The sequence below is a fragment of the Notolepis coatsorum genome, assembly GCF_963971535.1.
Source record: "Notolepis coatsorum genome assembly, chromosome: 12".
In the NCBI taxonomy this organism is placed as follows: domain Eukaryota; kingdom Metazoa; phylum Chordata; class Actinopteri; order Aulopiformes; family Paralepididae; genus Notolepis; species Notolepis coatsorum.
In genome coordinates this window covers 35,840,104-35,863,636 of record NC_140176.1, presented here as the reverse complement: position 1 = coordinate 35,863,636, position 23,533 = coordinate 35,840,104, and the positions used below count along the sequence as shown (strand labels likewise).

General features: G+C 45.7%; 1 protein-coding gene across 1 annotated transcript in view; it reads right to left on the bottom strand.

Moving 5' to 3' along the window:
- Window positions 1-23,533, bottom strand: part of pola1 (polymerase (DNA directed), alpha 1) — a 206,249-nt gene that overhangs the window by 99,951 nt on the left and 82,765 nt on the right. Inside the window, exon 27 of the mRNA XM_084326141.1 lies at window positions 249-281. Within this exon, the coding sequence (XP_084182267.1) occupies window positions 249-281 (33 nt within the window). The remainder of the gene's footprint in view (window positions 1-248; window positions 282-23,533) is intronic.

The window sequence follows — 23,533 nt, the reverse complement described above, 5'->3', positions numbered from 1 at the left end:
ATGCTGCCATCTACTGACAACAGAAAGTGTTGTCTAATGGTCACCTTGAGAGCCACTTCTATACTAGCATCGCCCCAAACCCATTCTAGAGATTCCCACTTTTTACTGGGAGTGGGGCGTGGCCGTATTTGGTCCCAGACAATAAGAGTGGCTGCAATTGGTCACTGTGACGTTAGTAAAGTTTGAAAAGGTCTATTGAAGCGTTCGGTTCTCTAGCTGTAGATGAGTCAATAGCTTGTCAAGCCTACCTTCTCAACCATGTCTTTGGTGTGCATCAGAATCTGGAAGAAACAGAACAGATGACATCACACATGTGTTAGCCAATAGAATTACAATATTCAACATCAGCAAGACCAAGGAGCTGAAGGCCCCAACGTCACCATGTGATGGGAGGAGGTGGAGATGGTGGAGTTATATACCATATCATATACCTGTAGATACTATATCTATACCTGTACATATCCCTTACCTACTCTTACTAGTTACGCTGCTGGCCAGTATGACTTACTACCATAGTGTCTTCATACCTGTATCACTGTGCATATTAATACTACAACTCTGTACATACATTAGCACGATTACTCAGTAGTACTAATCACCTGTACATTGTATATTACTATTGCACTTTACCGTTACATTTGCACTCTGGTTGGAAGCCAAGCGTCTTTTCGTTGTACTGTACTTGTGCTGAATAATGACAAATACATTTGAATCTAATCCAATAAAAAAACACCTGCAGGACTCGAGTGTCTCGGAGTCTTGGCGTGTAATGAGCGTGTCTGGTAACGTGTGGACAGCGACACAGAGCAGGTGACTTGCTGTTAAATGGGGGATAATTGGCTAAGAGGGCAATTAGCGCCGTGCTGCGACATGCATTTCAGCCCCCCAACCCACACACATTAATGACCCCTAATGGTCTTCATCACCTACGGCGTGACTGAAGGGCAAATAAGAGACCTCTTGTTAATACGGCTCGTCCACTTTGCACGCGTGTGTGTGTGTGTGTGTGTGTGCGTGCGTGACCTCTGCAGCAAGAGGGATCCTAACAGGTGGGGGCTGCAGAAGTTGTGTGTGTGTGGGGAGGGGGGGTCAGGGCCGTTAATCTGGAGGGAGTCGGAGGAACAGAACGCAGTATGGCCCGTCACCAGCAATCTGCCCCTCAATCAACCACCGCCACATATATACACCCCCTCCCGACGACACACACACACACACACACAGTGTTCTGTGGGGACAAGGACGGGGCTATTTCAGAGAGTGTGAGGGGGTGTTCCACTCCCTGAAACCAGAGTGGGACTTAAGCATGCTTTATAGGCTGCTACATACCACTGGATGGGGGGGGGGTTGAGTCATTACAGAACCGCCTCCTCCATTAGGGACCGTCAAGGTCAAGGTCTCATCAACACTCACACAGTGCTCACCACGTGTGTGCCGACCACATCGTGTTCCAACACTTTGTACACTTTGTAAAATTTGCGCTCCAGGCTTTTAAAGGGATAGTCCAACGTTTTAGAGAAGCCTCGTCTGATTCGTCATAAACGGAGTGCTTTCAGACTGACGGAGGATTAAAGAGGTTCTGCTGCATACTGAGAGAGGTTCTGCTGCATACTGAGAGAGGTTCTGGTGCAGACTGAGAGGTTCTGCTGCATACTGAGAGGTTCTGCTGCATACTGAGAGGTTCTGCTGCATACTGAGAGAGGTTCTGCTGCATACTGAGAGAGGTTCTGGTGCAGACTGAGAGGTTCTGCTGCATACTGAGAGGTTCTGCTGCATACTGAGAGGTTCTGGTGCATACTGAGAGAAAGAGAGACCGACAGACAGACAGACAGACAGACAGACAGACAGACAGAGAGAGAGAGAGAGAGAGAGAGAGAGAGAGAGGGAAGTGGAGGTGGAATGAGGGGAGGCCTGGAAGGAGGGTAAGACGAGAGGAGCGATGAAGGGGAAAGATGTTGGAAAGGATGCAAAGTGAGCGAGGCGAGAAGAGGAGGGAGGAGGAGGCGAGTGGAGGAGGGAGGAGGCGAGAGGAGGAGGCGAGGAGAGGAGGAGGGAGGAGGTGAGTGGAGGAGGGAGGAGAGGAGGAGGGGGCGAGAAGAGGGAGGAGGGAGGAGGTGAGTGGAGGAGGGAGGAGAGGAGGAGGGGGCGAGAAGAGGGAGGAGCGCGAGAGGCGAGAATGTGTCGAGGACGTAATTGATGAGCGGTCTCATTTAGAAAGGCTTCTCCTGTGCTGTCAGTCGACAGGATAGACCGCTTACAGCACCAAGCCTGTGAAAGACAAGTAGTTTGACCATGGCTCTGGAATGTGCGTGTGTGTGTGTGTGTGTGTGTGTGTGTGTGTGTGTGAGAGTAAGAGAGACAGAGTGATCATCTTTAAACGCATACCAGCAGACACATACTGAATTGAACCTAACCAAACACACACACGTAGGGGGGCATGCATGTGTGTGTGTGTTTCTGTTTCTGTGTGTGTGTTTCTGTGTGCGAGTGTCCAGCCTGATGACTCCACTAGTCACCACCAGACATGCCACACATAGCGTCGCAAACAACTGAAAAAGCATGACGCAGGACTCGTGCCTCTTCTCGTTACATGATGGCACTTTGACACGATCCTGTCACAGACGAGTCTTTCTACGCTGCGCCCACCTCCTCATACGTCTGTGCAGGTTCTGGAGGTTAAGAGTCAGACACACTTAGTGGTCAGACATTCCCATAGTCCTCGAGCCGTTAGTTCTCCAGCTGCTGGCAGCAGTCCATGCCCACGGCTGTGGAGCCTGAAGGCCGCTGGCCAGGAGAACTGGCCGAGGTGGTTAGTGACCTTTTACGTCCGGGACCCAAATGACATCGTTGTGGAACCCAAGCTCATTGAAACATGTTATAAAACATGTTCTACATTCTTGTTATGTGGGGACTAGTGTTGTCACAATCCCAACATTTTGACTTCGATACCGATACCGGCCTTGGAATCACGATACCGGTTCCAAGTGATGGAATGTAATATTAGACGACAGAACATAATTTTAATTAATAATATTTTGACGCCGTTGAAAGTTTGAAACTATTAAAAATAATCAAATGATTGATACAGCTGCTGAGCTATATACTGTAGCTAATCTCCATTTGTTATTATGCGTTCTCTCCACATTATATATATATATATATATATATATATATATATATATATATATACATATGTAAATCAATATCTTCCTTTTGAATAAAATAGGCTTCAGAATTGTTAGCCTAATTCATGTAAAAAAGAGTAGCCTATAGCAAATGTACATGTACAAAGTATCGATACTAATAACATGGAGTATTGAACCGTTTTTTAACAGCTGGGTATCACAACACTCTTCTAGTGTCGGTGTGTCGTGAACACTAGTGCGGACCGCCTGGACAGAAGGGCCCCGTTTTCAGAGCCACATCTAGGGATACAGCGGTTGTCTCCTGTTAGAACCTCCTCCGTCACCTTGAGGTTCTAACAGGAGTCAAGGTGACGGAGGAGGAGGTTCTAACAGGAGACAAGGTGACGGAGGAGGAGGTTCTAACAGGAGACAAGGTGACGGAGGAGGAGGTTCTAACAGGAGACAAGGTGACGGAGGAGGAGGTTCTAACAGGAGACAAGGTGACGGAGGAGGAGGTTCTAACAGGAGACAAGGTGACGGAGGAGGAGGTTCTAACAGGAGACAAGGTGACGGAGGAGGAGGTTCTAACACAAGGTGACGGAGGAGGTTCTAACACAAGGTGACGGAGGAGGTTCTAACAGGAGACAAGGTGACGGAGGAGGTTCTAACACAAGGTGACGGAGGAGGTTCTAACACAAGGTGACGGAGGAGGTTCTAACACAAGGTGACGGAGGAGGTTCTAACACAAGGTGACGGAGGAGGTTCTAACACAAGGTGACGGAGGAGGAGGTTCTAACACAAGGTGACGGAGGAGGAGGTTCTAACACAAGGTGACGGAGGAGGTTCTAACACAAGGTGACGGAGGAGGTTCTAACACAAGGTGACGGAGGAGGTTCTAACACAAGGTGACGGAGGAGGTTCTAACACAAGGTGACGGAGGAGGTTCTAACACAAGGTGATGGAGGAGGTTCTAACACAAGGTGACGGAGGAGGAGGTTCTAACACAAGGTGACGGAGGAGGCCTGGCACATCGACAGACCGAACTCTACAACAAACGTCAACATATCAGCTACGTGGCGACCATCAGATACCATTCCTCTGCGTTGAAGTCTCAGACAGCAGAACACACTGGCCTCCCCAAGCGGCATAGTGATCATAACATGAAAATATTCCATTGATCAATACGGTTAATGGTTAGAATTTTTTCCATAATATAGGCAAAGGCAGTTTAACTGGAGATTTTCAGAATGCAAGTAAATTATTCATTATTTTTTAATTATGATTATTATGAGTAAATGTCATTATAAATAAATGACAATCTTCAAAGGTACTTTTACAAATACCGTAAATCCTCAAATATAGGACGGGTCTTCTATTTAGCTCAGCTGCAAAGAGCACCAGGCCTTTATTAGAGAGAGGCTTATATAAGAGGCAGGCCTTCATTTCACAAACTGGCCAATTGTAATTGTGATTGATTTTATTTAGACATAAACATATACAGATCACACGAGTATTTGCTTTGTCAGGGTGAAACTGTGGTGGATTAACTAATTCACACACTGAAGTTGGAACCGTCTATAGGTTGCGGGGTCCGGGGACGATTTAGCGTGTGGTACCTTCTCGACCAGTCGAATCGAGTTGCATTGATACAGTAACATGCAGTAGCTTTAGCTAACGCTATCATAGCCATCATGATCTGTAATGTCAACTGGACAACGCCAGCCCCGCCTGCCAACGGCATATAGATAGCGAACGTTAACGTTTGCAAACGGAGCCAACGTCATCCAGCCGACACCACAGATCTAGATATGACAACGTTAGCTAACGCTAAAGCCAACGCGAGGGAAACGTTAATGTAGTCAGTGTAGCGGGAGGCAGCACTTAATTTGCATTGGCAAGAGTTTCTCATTCTATATCACGGCACAAAAAAGAAAAAAAAAAGAAAAAAAATTGCGACCTTGTATTGGAAGCCGGCCTGTATTTGTCTGCATGTATCAAACCCACGGCTTATATAAGAGGCCCGTCCTTTATTCGAGTACCCTCCACTATTAGAGGATTTACGGTATGTATACATGCCCCTCTTCCTCTCCTCTCCTCTAAACATGGATCACCTTTACATTTATTTTTCTTTAAAAGCCCTTTCTTTTGTTGAAGGATAGGAACCCTCTGAACATTGTTTTGCCGAGTGGGACCAAAAACGATTTATTAATGACCTTTTATGTAAAATAAATACAATTAATGAAAAATACAAATACAACAGCTTTTTGGTAGTGATAACTTAAAATGGCCATTAGTACTACAAGTCTATTAAATTTGTATCCGTTTTTACAGGGTACTGTATGTGCAGGTTTCAACAAGTTAAATTGAAGACTTTTGAAAACCTTTTTAATACCACTTAAGAGCTAAATTTAATACCAATGTCACAACCACACTAGCAAAAAACACATAGCGACACTCCTTATGAATTTAATACTGGTTAATACCCCGCATATACCCCGTGTTAGAAACCCTGCCCCAATTCCGTCAGAACTGTGGAAAGACATCCCTCTCCAACTTGATATAAAGATGGATATAAAGATAGATATAAAGATGGATGGCTGTCGAGCTAGACGGGCTGACCGAGCCAACTCCACAGAACACCACATGACAGAGACAAGATATATGTTCGCCGAAAGAGAGGACATCCTAAATCCTCCCCTTTCATTCTGCCACTTTGAACCCCCCCCCCCCCGAGCAGATCACAGGCGGCAGGTTAAAGGCGACAGGGTGAAGCTCCGCGGCGCAGGGCCCTTGTAAAAAGAGAGATGGGCACCAGTGACGATTGTTTTGAAAAGTGCTCAGCTGAGAAGCATTTTGGGACGACAGTCGTCCGCCTGAAATAGCACCCAGGCAACAGCCTGGGGAACCCACGCGCACACACACACCACATGTATGCACGCGCACACACACACACACAAGTACACACGCATCCACACTATGAGAACCCCTCTTTCACTAACATGGTCTTCAGATTCTTCATATTAAATACAGAGAGTGAAAGTCTTTTGTTTTGGTTCATGGACCCTTAAAACCTTTTGTATATGCTTTTTTATCTGTTGCATTAAATGTTTTCAACCTGTAGCACTTTGAGATTGCCAAATGTAAAGTCAAAGTGCAATATAAATAAAATGTATTATTCTATTCTATTATTATTATAATAATTTTTTTGATCATTCCATTTGGGCTGTGGGGGTGCTTAATGTCTGATTGGGCTGTGGGGGGTGATTTAAGTAAAAATTGCCAGTCGACTATACAAATCCTTAGTGTGCCTAGTAGGGATGGGTACCGAATTGGGTACTTTTTAAAAGGTACTTACCGAAACACGTCGGTACTACCGAGTATCGATTCACGCGAGATAAAAAAACAAAAAAAAACAAAAAAAACATTTTACACTTTTTTTTTTAAACCTTTTCTTTTCATGTCAACGTTCACACGCACAATATACGCTTACCTAGGATTTGACTCGATTCAACAACAAAACAGTCGGGGCAATGGCAAGCCGAAAATGGTCGAAAGTGTAGTTATTTGAAGTTTGGATTTTAGGTAGGTAGATAAAAAAAATTTGAGACTAAAGTACCGAAAAAAGGTACCATTGGGTACCGGTATCGATTCACAGGTACCGGTACCGTATCGGTTCAAATGTGAAAGGTACCCAACCCTAGTGCCTAGTGTGTATGCATGTGTGCGTGTGTATTAGGGATGGGCGTGAGTAATCGATTACTCGTAGCTATGAGAAAAATCGATCTTAAATAATTTATAATTTTTATTAAAAAAAAAGTATTATAATAATTTTTTTTTTACATATTTGTTTCACATGTATGTGTAAGATTATAACTGTTTGTTGGTTTCCTTAAACATATACGTGAATGAAAAAAATTAAGTAAAAAAAATAATAATTTGAATTTTTCTTTTTTTTCTTTTCGAGTAATACATGATCACTCGAGTATAGCATGCGATCAATCAATCTGGATTCTTCTTAAAAATGCCCATCCCTAGTGTATATGCATGTGTGCGTGTGTGTATGCATGTGTGTGTGTATGCATGTGTGTGTATGCATGTGTGTGTATGCATGTGTGTGTGTATGCATGCGTGTGTGTGTGTATGCATGCGTGTGTGTATGCATGTGTGTGTGTATGCATGTGTGTGTGTATGCATGTGTGTGTGTATGCATGTGTGTGTGTATGCATGTGTGTGTGTGTATGCATGTGTGTGTGTATGCATGTGCGCAAGTAGTGGACAGGTAGCAGGCCGTTAGTGTTACTTAGAAAATCCAGGATCCAGCTGCACAGGTTGAAGTTGAGTCCTAAGTTTGGCGTCTAGTCTACGGTGTTGAACAATTACAGTTTGTCATTTAGCTGACACTTATCGAAAGCGACTTACAAGTTATGTACGGCAAGTCAGGAGGAAGGGTACAACTCTTTCAGAGGAGTAACAATGTTCATTAAACAGTGTTGAAACTTGGGTGCTGCAGTGTTGAGTGCATAGTAGTAAAGACATATTAGTATAGTAGGAAGAGTGCATGATAGTATAAGACCGTAAGAAGGTTAGAATTGCTTTTTCTTCCGTTTTTTTTCTTCATTTCAGATATTGATTGAAGAAGTGTGTTTTTAGTTGATGGCGAAAGATTGATCGGGTTTCGGCTGTCCTAACTGTGATGGGAAGTTCGTTTCACCATTGTGGAGCGAGGATCGAGAATAGGCGGCTTCTCTTTGATGACCCCCCCAGAGCTCGGATAGGAGTGTGTCTGAGGCGGCCAGAGGATGTAGAGCGGAGGGGTCTTGAGGGTGTGTAGTTAGAGACCATTGACCGGAGGTAGGCGGGAGCCGTTCCCTTCGCTGCGCTTTATGCCAGGCCGAGGACCTTGAAGCGGATTCGTGCGGCGATGGGGAGCCAGTGCAGGTCCCTAAGAAGTGGGGTAACATGGGCCGACTTTGGTAGGTTGGAGATCAGACGGGCGGCTGCATTCTGAATGAGTTGAAGAGGCTTAGTGGAGGTGGTCGGTAGACCAGCGAGCGGTGCATTGCAGTAGTCGAGGTGAGACATGACTGTTGATTGGGCAAGGAGTTGAGTGGCTTCCTTTGTCAACGAACGCTTTTGTTTGTGAACGCTGAACTATAGTCAACGAACAGCACTCTGTTATTCTCCTCCAGGTGGGTGAAGGCATTGTAGAGTTTTAAATCAGATTTGATTAAAATGTATTGACATTATACAGCACAAGTACAGTACAACGAAAATAAGTTTGGCATCCAACCAGAGTTATGGTGTTATGACTATTGCGTCGTTGGTGGAGTGGTTTTGCCTGTAAGTAAATTGGTAAAAGGGTCTTTGCTGGTAGTGGTCAGCAGTCCGCTACATATTAACTTCTTAACATGCTTCTCAAAGCATTTGCTCACTCTGAGTGAGGGCAACAGGGCACCAGTCACCTCATCGTGTTGCCTTTTTTAACAATGGTGGATGATTTGAAGCAGGAGGCGACACACGCTCTGAGAGTTAAGTTGTTAAGTTGTCCTTGGGGAAATTCCTTCTCTGCATTTGACCCATCCTAACTATTTAGGAGCCGTGAGCAGCCACACCGTGCGGCGCCCAGCTCCAGTTGTGATGCCAGTACCTCGGTCAAGGGCAGCGGCAGGAAACCTAACATGCTTGTCTTTGATGTGGGAGGAAACCGGAGAACCTGGAGGAAACCCACGCAAACTCCAGACAGAGAGGCCCCCTGCTGGTCAGACCCCTGATCACTTGGCCCGTGCTGGGGGTTTGAACACAGGACAGTCTTGCTGTGAGGCAACAGTGCTAACCACCAGCGTTGTAGAACTCGAGTCCGAGTCCTGGACTGAGTTTCAGGACTCGTGACTTGACCTCGAGCATTGATGACTCGGACTTGAGCATTGATGACTCGGACTTGAGCATTGACTGCATTCGGACACGGAAGGTGCAGACTCTGACTTTTTAATTGATAAATATTAGGGATGCTCGATATTGGCTTTTTTTTACCGATACAGATATACCGATATTGTCCAACTCTTCATTTCCGATACCGATATCAACCGATACCAATATATGCAGGGTTCCCCCCCCCCCCCCCAAAAACTGAATAATTTCAGGTAATTAACATTACATATATCTTGTAGTGGAATTAACACAACATTATGCATACTTTTGACAATAAAAAAAATCAGAATGTGTTCTTACTTGCTTGCCTGGGTAAATAAAGGTTAAAGAAAAATATATATATATATATATATATTTTTTTTTTTAAACAAATACCGATAATTTCCGATATCACATTTTAATGCCAATATCGGTAGGCCGATAATATCGGACATCCCTAATAAATATAATTTTTTTGTAATACGCCCTAATCATTTGGCACAAGATATTGATGGCTAGTGCATTTGTTTGGCTATTGTGTCACAAAGTAAATAAACGTCCTTTGAAATGGTGACCGCTGTGTCATTTGTTTAATGAAGACCTTTTTTCTTTTTTTCCGTATGTCAGAGTGGAGTGGACTCAACCTTGATGACTTGGACTCGGGTAATGGGGACTCGACTCGGGCTCTTCTTTGGTGACTCTGACTTGGACTCGGACACTGGGGTCTAAATCTCGACTTGGGACTCGAGATTTAGTGACTGCCCACATGCTCGGAGGGGGAGAGGTTGAATATATCCCTGAACACACACACACACACCTGTCCTGGCAGATGCCATTGGCCTCTTCTCACGTCTACTGTGGGCAGAGTAAATCTGAGACAAAGCCGTGTCCGATTTAATACAACCGGCTGAGATCACAGACAATGGGATTTCATATTAAATGTCCCGAAACAATACCATGTCTAATCATCAGTTACAACGACAGGAGGTTAAAAAGGGATCAAATGAGAGCTTCCCGTTGGATAACGTCTCTCCTTTAGGACAGGTCAGACAATGTCATGAAGTGGCCATTGTTTGTCGGGTGCGTGTGTGGATAGTGTTTGGGCATTCTAAATTGGAACGTTTGTCATCACTGGCACTGGATCGCTCCGCTAGATTAAGCCTCAGTTTTTGTAACGAGTACGATTTATATTCATCATTCTATAAGTATTTAGTAGACAATACTAAGTTCAACAGTAGAATGAGCTCATATTCTTGTCTGAATCAAATCCAGGGTAGATGATATAAGAAGATCAATAAGAGTAGTACTTAAGATCAACTTCAACCAGATCAAAATCAACGTAGAGGAGAGCGGGTAGGGAAGGTTCTCTGAAGAACTGTCGTAACAAACCAACGTGTCGTTCCATCACAAGGTTATCAGACGTTATCTGATGAGGTCTTTCACGGAGTGTTTAGAATGCCCATTTTCCTCCATGATGGAAGAGACAACGGCTGCTATGTGCAAAACAACGGTTGCCATGTAGAAATACATCACGTAGAAATACATCAACAAAAATGTATCCGCGCCTCTCGCGAACCAGTCACGACGGAAAGGCGACCTCACGCTTTTCCAACGCCTCACCTACTCCGGCGCTTCGCGGAAATGTTCTTTTTCTAAAATTGGTTACCGACGGTTACAGGCAGCCACCGCGTAAAAAACATTCCGTTGCGGTGGCTCTACAGCAGACCCGTTGAAACGCGCAATGAACGAACCGCCGTTCCAAGAATGTTAATGTGACCGGCCGAGGAATGGCGGACAGATATTTACTAGTCCTTTCCAGAAATCCGCCATGTGCCGTACGGCGGCCGCCAGACAAACATGCCGTGCCTGGCGCCCGATGGCAACAGGTCGTATACACTAAACAGGGGGTGTGATGCATCTCTAATAATCGCCTGCCCTTTACAACGTGATTACAACCGTCCACTAACTCTAAAGGCTAACCATAGTTCAACTTAATGTATTGCCAATCACACTGCCGGTTACTATGCCAGACGGTCATAGTTTGGATTCTGAAGCCGTGCCCAGTCCACCAACTGTTCTCGTTGTGAGCATGTGAGGGTATAGCGGTTTCCAGCGCGTTGAGTTCCAGGAGTTGGAACTCAAAAGGTGGGTCACAGTTAAATTAACAAGCGCAAATTCGCAATAGCTGCAACCTTTTTTTCTTCTTCAGATAAGCCACTCCCACTGCCAGGCCCCTTTTAGCCTATTGGCATGAACACACACACTTCCACGCCCAATGTAAGCCTCCTAGGGGGCGAAACCTGTGGTTGCTAGAGGGTGGGGGGATTATTGTGACCTAAAGAGATGCTGGTCGCAGTTAAAGCTTGTGTTGTTTTGCCCTGCGACATAAACTAGGCTGAATGAAATGTTGTTTATTAACCCAAAAACAGGGTCACAAGCAACGATTGTGATTGGAGGATCAAGAAAAGAGGGCGGGGTCTTGAGATTAGGTCAATTCCACTTCCTATGCATGCGTGACACAGTATCCCGAAGGGGACCTCATTACCCTTTGAGGTGTGTCTATTTTAAATGAAAGACAGCAAGTTTAAGTTTGTTTATTTATTTTTTACCCAGGGACAGTGCGCACTAATGAACATCTTCAGTTTCCACATCAATGTAAATGTGCCAGATTTTTAGCTAATTAGCTAGTTTCCACCTGTAGTCCCTGCCTACCATGCATGTCTTTATGGTCTGGGAGGAAACTGGAGTACCCAGAGGAAACCCATGTGAACACAGGGAGAACATGCAAACTCCACACAGAAAGGCCCCCGGAACACAGCTGTCTGTGTTCAATACAGCTCCCTGAAATGATTGTCTTATCGGGGACTTAGCCACCTCATCATTTCATTGAGCTCCAATTAACACAACACAAAAGGATTCAGTGTCCCCGATGACATCACCGGTGGCCAGCCAGGCGAAACTCATTTACTCTCATGTCAAACTAAAGTAATAACGTGTGCAAAACCGTTTAAGAGTTCACGGAACGTGCCGTGAGATCATGTGCAAAATAGAATCACTGTCGTTTTCCCCGGCGAAGTGCCACTGGGAACCGGCAGTGAGAGGAGTAGCGCCGGTCCCCCCCCCTTAATTAAAACCCTTTTACTCCTCCTAATAAAGGCCCGTCGGAACTCCGGCCCAATCCATTAGCGGGCGACGTGAGCCCTCATTAGCCCGGGCTCGTTAGTGCCTTATTACTTTCATTAGTACCTGTTGCTAAACTTGCGGTGCGGACTCTCAGAGCTCGTCCCGAGCACCGCAGGGCTCCTCGGCTGGTCACAGCAGCGGCTCATGTGGCAGGAAATAGCCCCGGCGGGTCTCATGTGACTGTTAATGCCAGGCCTGGTGAGAGTAAAGCCAGCTCTTTAGGAGGACTTAGGACCAGGGGGGGCGGGGAGCAGGGGTCCCGACACATACTAACAGACGCACACACACAGACATACAGAGGGAGAGATAGGAGGGTGCACGCACACACACACACAGGCGTACTCACCCACACCGACTCATGCACGGTAAACAAGGTTAGGGCGGCTTAAATATTCTCACCTCTAATTCGGGGGGGACGACGGGGGGGGGGACGACGACGACGACGTCTGCAACCCCTTAAGAGAAACCGGGGGTCGTCAAGACCAAGAGCCTAGGTCAAGAGGTCGAGGCGGTTTACACGGACGTCATTATGCACATTCGACACGGGTTGGGGGGGGGTTGGGGGGGGCTTATGTATTCTTACCTCTAATTCGGAGAAGTTTAAAAATGGCTTTTGTGATGCTTAGACAAACTATATGGAATGTGATATTGAAGACGGGTGAGGGACAGGGGTGAGGGACGCGGGTGAGGACAATATTTACTCAAGACTTTATTACACACACGCACATTTAACCCAAACCAACCTTTGTCGCTCTGCCCTGTGCCGCCCTCGTCTCCCTCTCTCTCTCTCTCCCTCCACTCCGCCTGCCACCCAATAATGTCAACTACACACTTCTGTCACACCGTTTTTAAACACAAGGACAGGGACTCAATTACAGTAGAATGGCTTTTAGAAGTCGACCTCAACCCTGGGACATACCACGCACGCACGCACACACACACACACAGGGAGAGAGACGCCCGCTGTGCACACACACGCGTACATATATACACACACCTGCTGAGGGTTGTCAAAACTGCTGGCAAAGGGGGTCAAAAGTCAAACTAATCGGCATGCCCGAACAATCAGCAGCTTCCACTTACTCGTGTTGTTAACATCACTCGATTAGCCGCACGCACGCATGCACACAGAGATACAGACACATACACACAGACACAGATACAGACAGAGACACACACAGACAAGATACACAGATACAGACACACAGATACAGACACACACACACAGATAGATAGACACAGATACAGACAGAGACACACAGACAAGACACACAGATACAGACAGAGACACACAGACAAGACACACAGATACAGACACAGATAGATACAGACACACACACAGATACAGACACACAGACACACACACAGAGATACAGAGACACACACACAGACACACAGATACAGACAGATAGATACAGACAGACACACACACACACACACAGATAGACACACATAGATACAGACACACACACACACAGATACAGACACGCAAGCATTTCATGCGTGCACAGATGGGGCAACAGGCTACATGGAAACACGACCGCAGAACAGTTCTAGAACGTTTTCCAGCCCCCCCCCCCCCCCCCCCAGGCCTAAATTTAGCCTCGCCAACGGGGTCCCAGGCTCATTAAAACATACTAGTAACAGGGCGGGAAATTAACACCTGCCATCAGCCAAATGCTGCTGGTACATATTTACTGGGCTTGTTCCGCCTTTCTACTGGGCCGCTAGCGGAGGCTCTTGTTCCGTCTTTCTACTGTGCATGCAGTAGGAGTAGGAAGACGTTTGGAACTAGGCTAATGGAGGAACCTACTTCCAGTGACTGACGCTAAGCTAGGCTAACGGTGCGTGTCTTCCTAAATCCATCTCTACAGAATGTATGAATTAATGTTGCGGTTTTTTTCTCCAAATGTAGCCAAGAGTTAAGAGTTAACCCTGTCAAAACAGCAGTCAAATTGTATATTTTTAGCACTACGTTTGTTTACCAATGGTTTTAAGTGTTATTATTAGTTAAATATTAGTTAAATCTAGTCGGAAAAAGGCGAGGATTGATGCGAAGACTTGGCGCAACCTAACTTTGAGTGTAGTCTTTTGAGAGGGCTTTCGGTCCCAGGGCTTTCGGATTTTTTTTAAACTACACTTCCCAGCTCACACCAGCCCCTGTCAATCATCTGACTTCTAGATTAACTTTTTTATTTCTCTTATTTTTTGGAATCATATCCATCTGCCATGGCTCCTACTGGCTTCCAGAGAGGTCGCCCAGGAGATCACAGGGTTTAGCCCTAATGACCTGAGGTTTGGTAAAAAAGTTGGTGGTCTCAATGCTGTTCATGATGAGACTATTCAGAGTGAGATGGTTGGGAAGGAGAAAATGAAAATGGAAAAAAAGAGAAAGAAAAAGAGAATTGGAGAGAGAAAGAGAAGAAAAGAAAAGATAAAATCTCTTTATGGTCATTGTGCTGAGATGGATGATGTTGTTGTGCCCGCAACTTTCCAGCACCTGATGACATACGCCTGGGCATGGTTGACCATTTAAGTTTAAATGGTAGAGTGACCTGATAGGGTTGACTGCATTGTTTTGAAGTACATTTCATCGTTTAACATCCTGTGTTCTTCTCGGCTTGTTTGTTCCCCAATCCCTTCTGTCTCTTGCTCTCATAATTTGCTTCTTAGGATCCTATGTTGCAGAGAGCGGAGGCAGGAGGGAGAGGGGAAAGGGTGACCGGTCAGCAGGGGTGTTGGAGATGATTTGTGTCTGAAATTGTGTTGCTTTGTTTGTGATTTTGATGTTGTTTATTTGTATATATACCAAGGGATATCTGGGAAGATTATAAACAATTTTGATTGGAATTTAGAGGGAGAAAATAAAGTTACATTGTAGAGTTTGCTGTGAGGTTTTTGAACCAGTGACTCTTAGTACTGGGCTCTGTTAAGGAAGGACAGGACACTCTCACTGAGAAACATTGCTTTATACTGAAAACTAGGGTAAGCCATTTTAAGTTTATTAGTGAATCTTAAAAGTGAGGAACCAGCTGACTTGATTAAAGGGGCGTGTTTAAAACGGCCATTTTGTTTAGTTAAGTGCCCCCATTAAGGGACTGTTTCCTGTTTACTAGTAGCATCTGATTTGCTGAGTGAGCCATTAAGAGCCTGCCCTGTTTAAAAGCAGAGGTCCACACTGTGTTGAAGTCACTCTGTACTGGGCTCTGTTAAGGAAGGACAGGACACTCTCACTGAGAAACATTGCTTTATACTGAAAACTAGGGTAAGCCATTTTAAGTTTATTAGTGAATCTTAAAAGTGAGGAACCAGCTGACTTGATTAAAGGGGCGTGTTTAAAACGGCCATTTTGTTTTGTTAAGTGCCCCCATTAAGGGCCAGGTGTTAAGACAGCACTAATTAGTGATAGTGATTTAAAGGCTTGCTGGTGTAGCGTCAGCGAAGCGTCGAGAAACGAAGAGGGACAAAGAGGAGGAGTTATCCTGGAGTTCACCGCCGAGGGATCCACCGATCCACCCAGTGCTAAGTACACCATAATCCTATATTTCCCTCCCACACTGCTATTTCTCTACTTCCTCCCTGCCACTCTCGACAATACAATGTGTCCCATACCTATATCCACAATCTGCTCCTCCAGAACTGACTCTACCCATCCACGACAGTTTGCTAGTAACCCGGCTAATCTCTCCTACCCTCCTACAGCCACTAATACACCTGTCACAGTACGGGGAGGCTTATGGAATTGTCAATCAGCAGTCAAGAAAGCTGACTTCATTACTGCCTACGCCCATAGTCTAAATCTGCAGCTCCTGGCTCTAACTGAGACCTGGATAACCCCCAATAACTCATCAACACCTGCAGCATTATCTACAAACTATAACTTCACTCACACACCTCGACCTTCCAGACGGGGTGGAGGCACTGCCCTCATGACATCTCCTTCATGGGCTACAAACGTAACACCACTCCCAGAACTGTCACTCTCCTCTCTCGAATATCATGCAGTATCTGTCTCTAATCCTTTCAATCTCACCATTGTTACACTCTACCGCCCTCCAGGTCCGCTCGATCACTTCACAGATGAGCTGGACATGCTTCTTAGCTCCTTACCGGAAGATGGTACCCCTCTCCTTCTACTGGGCGACTTCAACCTGCCTGACTCATCTCAGTCAGTCATAGTAGTCTCCCTCCTACAATCGTTTGACCTGACTCCCACTGCCATGCCTCCCACCCACAAAGCAGGCAACTCCTTGGATCTCATATTTTCCCGTAACTCCAGCATCATTAACACCACGGTAACTCCCCTACATGTATCTGACCATTCCTTCATATCCTTCTCACTAACTCTCATGCTTAACCGAAAGGTCTTCACCCCAACTCAAACAGTCTCACTCAGACGCAACCTGCCCTCCCTATCCCCCTCCACCCTCTCCTCTGACATACTATCCGCTCTACCTTTGAGTGACACCTTCTCTGCTCTCTCCACAGAGATGGCAACCTCCACCCTCCTTTCAGCCCTGGCAACCTCCTTCGACAAGCTCTGTCCCCTCGTTGAGAAACCTGCCCGCCGTTCCCCACCCAGTCCATGGCTGACAGATCCAGTGAGAGAACAAAGACAGGTCCTGAGAGCAGCTGAAAGGAAGTATAGAAAGTCACGCCTCACTGCTGACATCGACACATATCACAACCTCTTGTTAACATTCTCCAAAACCATCACTAATGCCAAAGCTTCTTTCTTCCACCATAGGATCGAGGCCTCTGCCAAGAATCTTCGCAAACTGCATGCTACCATGTCCTCCCTCCTCACTCCCCCCCCACCCCCCCCTCCCTCATCTTTCTCTGCCGAAGACTTTGCGATCTTCTTTGAGGAAAAAGTGGAGAACATCCGCAGCTCCTTCTCCCAACCCCCACCCATTCCAAATGCTGAATCGAGAACCTCATCCTTCACTCTGTCATCTTTCTCTCCCATTACAGAAGCAGAGACCCTGACACTGGTAACGTCAAACCGTCCGACTACTTGCCAGCTGGACCAGCTACCCTCCCCACTCCTCCAGACCATAGCACCAGACATCCTCCCATTCCTAACTGCAACCATCAACTCCTCACTCAACTCGGGGGTGGTCCCCACCTCCCTAAAACAAGCCAGAGTCACGCCGCTCATAAAAAAACCAACCCTGAACCCTACTGTCATAGGCAACTACCGTCCTGTCTCTCTTCTCTCCTTCCTTTCTAAAACACTTGAACGTGCTGTATCCAACCAACTTACTACTTATCTCTTACAGAATGACCTCCTAGACCCTAATCAGTCAGGCTTCAGGACTGGTCACTCCACAGAGACAGCCCTCATTGCGGTCACAGAGGCACTTCACTTAGCAAAAGCGAAAGGCCTCTCCTCTGTCCTGATTCTCCTAGATCTATCTGCAGCCTTCGACACAGTCAACCACCAGATCCTCCTTGCGGCCCTCGCAGGAATGGGAGTGGCTGGCTCTGCGCTGACATGGCTGTCATCATACCTCAATGACCGCTCCTACCAAGTGTCATGGAGAGGGACCCTGTCGGCCACCCGCCCCCTGCGGACGGGTGTCCCCCAGGGCTCGGTTTTAGGACCCCTTCTCTTCTCCCTCTACACTAAATCACTGGGTAACATTATCACGTCTCATGGCTTCTCCTACCATTGTTATGCCGATGATACTCAACTCTTCCTCTCCTTCCCTCCCTCAGATATCCACGTCTCTGTGCGGATCTCGGCCTGTCTGTCCGACATCTCAGCCTGGATGACGTCCAACCACCTCAAACTGAACCTAAGCAAAACAGAATTGCTCCACCTGCCGGCCAAATCCTCCCCCCTAACCGACCTTTCAATCACAGTCGAGAATGCAGCTGTGACTGCGTCCCCGACCGCCAAGAACCTTGGTGTTGTCCTCGACGACCAGTTGAACTTCTCTGCTCACATCGCAGCGACGACCAGAACCTGCCGATTCCTCCTGAGCAACGTCAGAAGGATACGCCCCTTCCTGACAAAAGAAGCCACCCAACTCCTCGTCCAATCAACAGTCATCTCCCGCCTCGACTACTGCAATGCACTGCTCGCTGGCCTCCCGGCCACTGCCACTAAGCCTCTTCAACTCATTCAGAACGCAGCGGCCCGCCTGATCTCAAACCTACCGAAGTCGGCCCATGTCACCCCACTTCTTAGGGACCTGCACTGGCTCCCCATTGCTGCACGAATCCGCTTCAAGGCCCTCGACCTAGCATACCGTGCGGCAAAGGGAACCGCTCCCGCCTACCTCCGGTCAATGGTCTCTAACTACACACCCTCAAGACCCCTACGCTCTGCATCTTCTGGCCGCCTCAGACCTACTCCTATCCAAGCTCCGGGAGGGTCATCAAAGAGAAGTCGCCTATTCTCAGTCCTTGCCCCACAATGGTGGAATGAACTACCCACCCCAGTTAGGACAGCCGAATCACGTCCAATCTTTCGCCGTCGACTAAAGACGCACTTCTTCAACCATTATCTGAATTAAAAAAAAAAAAAAAAAAAAATCTAACCCTAACTAACCGTACTGTCATGCACTTGTCCTAATAAACTAACCTACACTGTAGCACTCAACACTTTGATGAACATTGTTGCTCAGCTGATAGAGTTGTGCCCTTCCTGATGGCTTGTCGTACAGAACTTGTAAGTCGCTTTGGATAAAAGCGTCAGCTAAATGACTAAATGTAAATGTAAATGTAAATGTAGTTTGCTTTATTTAGCTCTTTCATATCCCTGTTTGACAAATGTTTTTGAGAAATCTGTATTTTTGAAATTGGTGTGTTCTTGGTTGTCTAATATGTAACCCTTGTTTTGTCTGTTCCCCAATCCTTACTGTCTCCTGCTCTCTTAAATTGCTACTTAGGGCCCTATGTTGCTGAGAGCGGAGGCAGGATGGTGAGGGGAATGGGTGAAGGGTAAACCATGTTGATTTTGATTTGAATTTGGGAAAAAGTATTATTGTTACATTTGGGATTTGGGTTAGCTTGTTTCTAAATACAATTTTAATTTGGTAATAGGGTAGAACCCTTTTCTTTAGGGGGAGGGTGTGACGACCCCCACTCTACCTGCAAATGGGGAGTCTTCTGACTCAAAGAGCAGGGTGGAGTGGGTAGGTTGTTACCCCAATTCGAATCACCTGTGCAGTGCAGAGAGCTGCCTGCACACACAGTATATGGCCATGTCCCCACCAGTGATGCCACAGATTACTTGTAAAAGTAATCTGATTACTGATTACTGATTACTCCTTTAAAAAGTAATCCAAGTTACTTTACTGATTACTTGATTATCAGAGTAACTTAGTTACTTTGAAAGTAACTAGGTTACGAAGTCGTTGTCGTTCCCCCAACAGTTTTTTTTAAACGCTTTATTGAAAGTGCATAAATTGTTTTTAACTTGTTTCTCTGCACATAACGTAAATTGTTAAACTAGTGCTTCAGCTTCTGTACCATCAAGTATGGTAAAGCAACAGTCTATGATGCTCACAGCATTAGAGCAGCCAGCCAGTGGTTTTACAAAACCAGTGTATCACATCTAACAAATGCAGGCTGAACTATTCAATTATATCAACTGTAACTATTAAATAGTTTTTATAAATGTCTCTCTATAAACATACAATCAGTCTCTCTTTAACATGTAAATTAACTGTAAATCTGGCAAATAAGAGCTTTTGCTCTGCCACCATCAACCCTCCTGTACCTAGTCGAAGCGTCGGCTAGTGTTGTGATTCCAGATGCTTTCAATGCAATTGGATGTGCTGTTTTTAGCGGTAGACAGTATTTTGTTTCCTCCGCCGTGAAGTAGTGACTGAGGCTACGTTTAGACGAGCGTTTTGGGGTGGAATTCTGAACAGAAACCGCAAAAGTCATCTTGCGGTTTCACTTTTAATTTTGCCAAGCGTTTTGGGGTGGAATTCTCCGACGACGGAGCCCTGCTGTCACACGATTGGCGCATATGTCACATGACGTTCTGTGAAGACCCGCCCTACTCTGCCTCTGATTCGCAGACTGTGTATGGGGAATGTGATTGGACCAAAGCAGAGTCACTCACAGACAGAGGGACCAGTCACGCCGCGGGACACATTCTTGTATTTAACCCTTTCACTGCCACACCACGTCACTCCCAAATAAGAAAAACAGCTCAAAATGTATTTTTGACTGTCGAAAACGAAATAAAATACTGCATTCCGCCTGCATTATGAATTTATGATGAGATAGTAACGAAATAGTAATGCACAGCCACTTGGACAAGTAACTGCAATCAGATTACTGGCTTTTAAAGATTAACGCGTTAGATTACTATTTTCGGGGAAAAGTAATCAGATTACAATAACGCGTTACTTAGTAACGCGTTACTGGCATCACTGGTCCCCACGTATATGGATCTTTTACCAAACGCACATTTTATTCCACGATTGGGCCTCTCATCCACACGTAAAGGGTGTTTTCAGAGATATAAACGGAGACTTTCTTAAACGCATTTTAAAGTGAAGATTTTCCAAAATATCCGTTCAGTGGATCCGTGCAGCCACTGTAAACGCATAGTCTAGATAAACGCATGCTCAGACTGTTGTTCCATCCATTGCAATACAATAGGCGCCTAGCCTTGAAGCGCACAGAGGCAATAAGATGGACAGCGCCTGGTGCTGAAATGACAGACAGAAATAGCATGTAGTTTCTTCCCCCTCGAATGTATATATTTTCTCTTATTGATCTCTGCCTCTTAAGCAGTACTGTATATTTGTATATCTTGTATATCATTCATGAATGTCTAGATGTAACAGCTACTGACTACTGTATTCTCCAGTGCCGACAGATTCGGCCATCAGACGCTGCTTGCGTGTAATAGGGATGCATCTGTTATTTAGTTATACTGGACATTTTCGTTTACATAAGTAGATTTTTTGTTTGTTTATTTATTAAGTTAATATAAACCATGTTTCGAACGTTTTTGAGGTTGTTAAACACACGCTTTTGATTTATTTAAGTGGCGAGTGGCGTTTTTTTCGTCCGCTTATTTCTCAAGAGATATCATACAATGTCATGTTGAGACCTTGAGATCACAATATCGCGATTCCGAAACAAAATAAGGCAAGGCATTATCACAAACTGTAGCAAAGATATTTAATGTTTTGCTAAACATGTCTAGTTTTGCGCCCTGCTTCAGTTAAAAGCCAAATTGCATTCTAAATTCAGTTAATAGACTCGCGACAGAAGAGGTCTGCACCTGATGCGCTCTGATGTTGCGGATAGTTGAGGATGTTGGCATCACGCATGAGTGGTCCCAGAATGACCTAATAATAACTTAACATTATTAGTTGAATAGTTACTGTACAGCAGCTTCCTTTAGAACTATGAAGGCAAAAATAAACATGAACATTATCCAGTGCTATGCCCCTACAAATGACAGCAATGAAGAGAGAAAAGAAGAATACTACAGCAGACTACAGGACATCATTCAGAAATACCCAGAAAGAGACATCAACATCATAATGGGAGACTTCAATGCCAAGGTAGGAAGTGACAACAGAGGCTACGAGGAGACAATGGGAAAGCAAGGTATAGGAGAGATGAACGACAACGGGGAGAGATTCGCAAACCTATGCGCCACTAACAACCTGGTCATCGGCGGAAGCATTTTCCCCCACAAAAGGATACACAAAGCTACTTGGATCTCACCGGACCTCAACACCGAAAACCAGATAGACCATGTGTGCATCACTAAGAAGTTCAGGAGGTCCCTTCAAGATGTTTGTGTTAGGAGAGGAGCTGATGTTGCCTCAGACCACCACCTCCTGGTTGCCCGGCTGAAGCTGAAATTAAAGAAAAACTGGACAGGAGAGAAGAATCGGAGACAAACATTCAACACAGCACTTCTGAGAGACCCAACCAAGTTAGAAGAATACAAACTCACACTTAGGAACAAGTTTCAAGCCCTGCAAGAGTTGATTGAAGAAGAGGAGGAAAACATCGACAAGAAGTGGAAGTCTGTGAAGGAAGCAGTAAGTACAACGTGCAAAGAAGTACTGGGCCCGAAGAAACACAACCACAAGGAGTGGATATCAGCAGAGTCATTGAGGAAGATAGAGGAGAGGAAAGGGAAGAAGGCACTAATCAACAACAGTCGAACAAGAGCCGAAAAGGTCAAAGCACAAAACCAGTACACAGAAGCCACAAAAAGGGTTAAGAAAAGCATCAAGGCAGACAAGAAGGACTATATAGAGAGTCTTGCGGCAGAGGCTGAAGAAGCAGCTAGACATGGAAATTTGAAAGACTTATATAACACCACCAAGAAGCTGTCAGGAAAGTTTAGTAAACCAGAAAGACCAGTTAAGGACAAAGATGGACAGCCAATCATCGGAGAGGAAAGACAAAAGGAAAGATGGGTAGAACATTTTGAGGAACTGCTAAACAGACCAGCACCACAGGACCCACCAGACATCCACCAAGCTGACAGGGATCTGTTGATAGACTGCAGCGTGCCAACAAAAGAAGAGATCCGCAAAGCCATCAAGAAGCTGAGGAACGGCAAGACTGCAGGACCCGACGGTATTCCGGCAGAAGCACTGAAGGCCGATATAGAGACGATGGAAGAGATGCTCCATCCTCTCTTCAAGAAGATATGGGAAGAAGAACACATCCCATCAGAATGGAAGGAGGGCTACCTCGTCAAAATACCGAAGAAAGGAGATCTGAGCCAATGTGCAAACTACAGAGGGATCACATTACTCTCCATCCCAGGAAAAGTATTCAACCGGATTTTACTGGACCGGATGAAGGACGCAGTCGACCCACAGCTACGAGACCACCAGGCGGGCTTCCGCAAAAACAGATCCTGCACAGACCAGATTGCAACACTGCGGATAATACTGGAGCAGTCATTAGAGTGGAATTCACCCCTATTCATTAATTTCATTGACTATGAAAAGGCTTTCGACAGCGTAAATAGAGAGACCCTCTGGAAGCTACTCAGACACTACGGAGTGCCAGAGAAGTACAGAAATATCATCAGGAACTCCTATGAGGGGATGACCTGCAGGGTAATTCATGGCGGTCAACCCACCGACGCCTTCCAGATAAAAACTGGAGTGAGACAGGGCTGTTTGTTGTCACCATTTCTGTTCCTGCTGGCAATAGACTGGGTCATGAAGCAATCCACGGCAGAGAAACGAAATGGCATACAATGGACATTATGGACGCAGTTAGAAGACCTCGACTTTGCAGATGACCTGGCCCTTCTCTCTCACACCCAGCAGCAGATGCAGGAAAAGACCAGTACCATCGCTGAC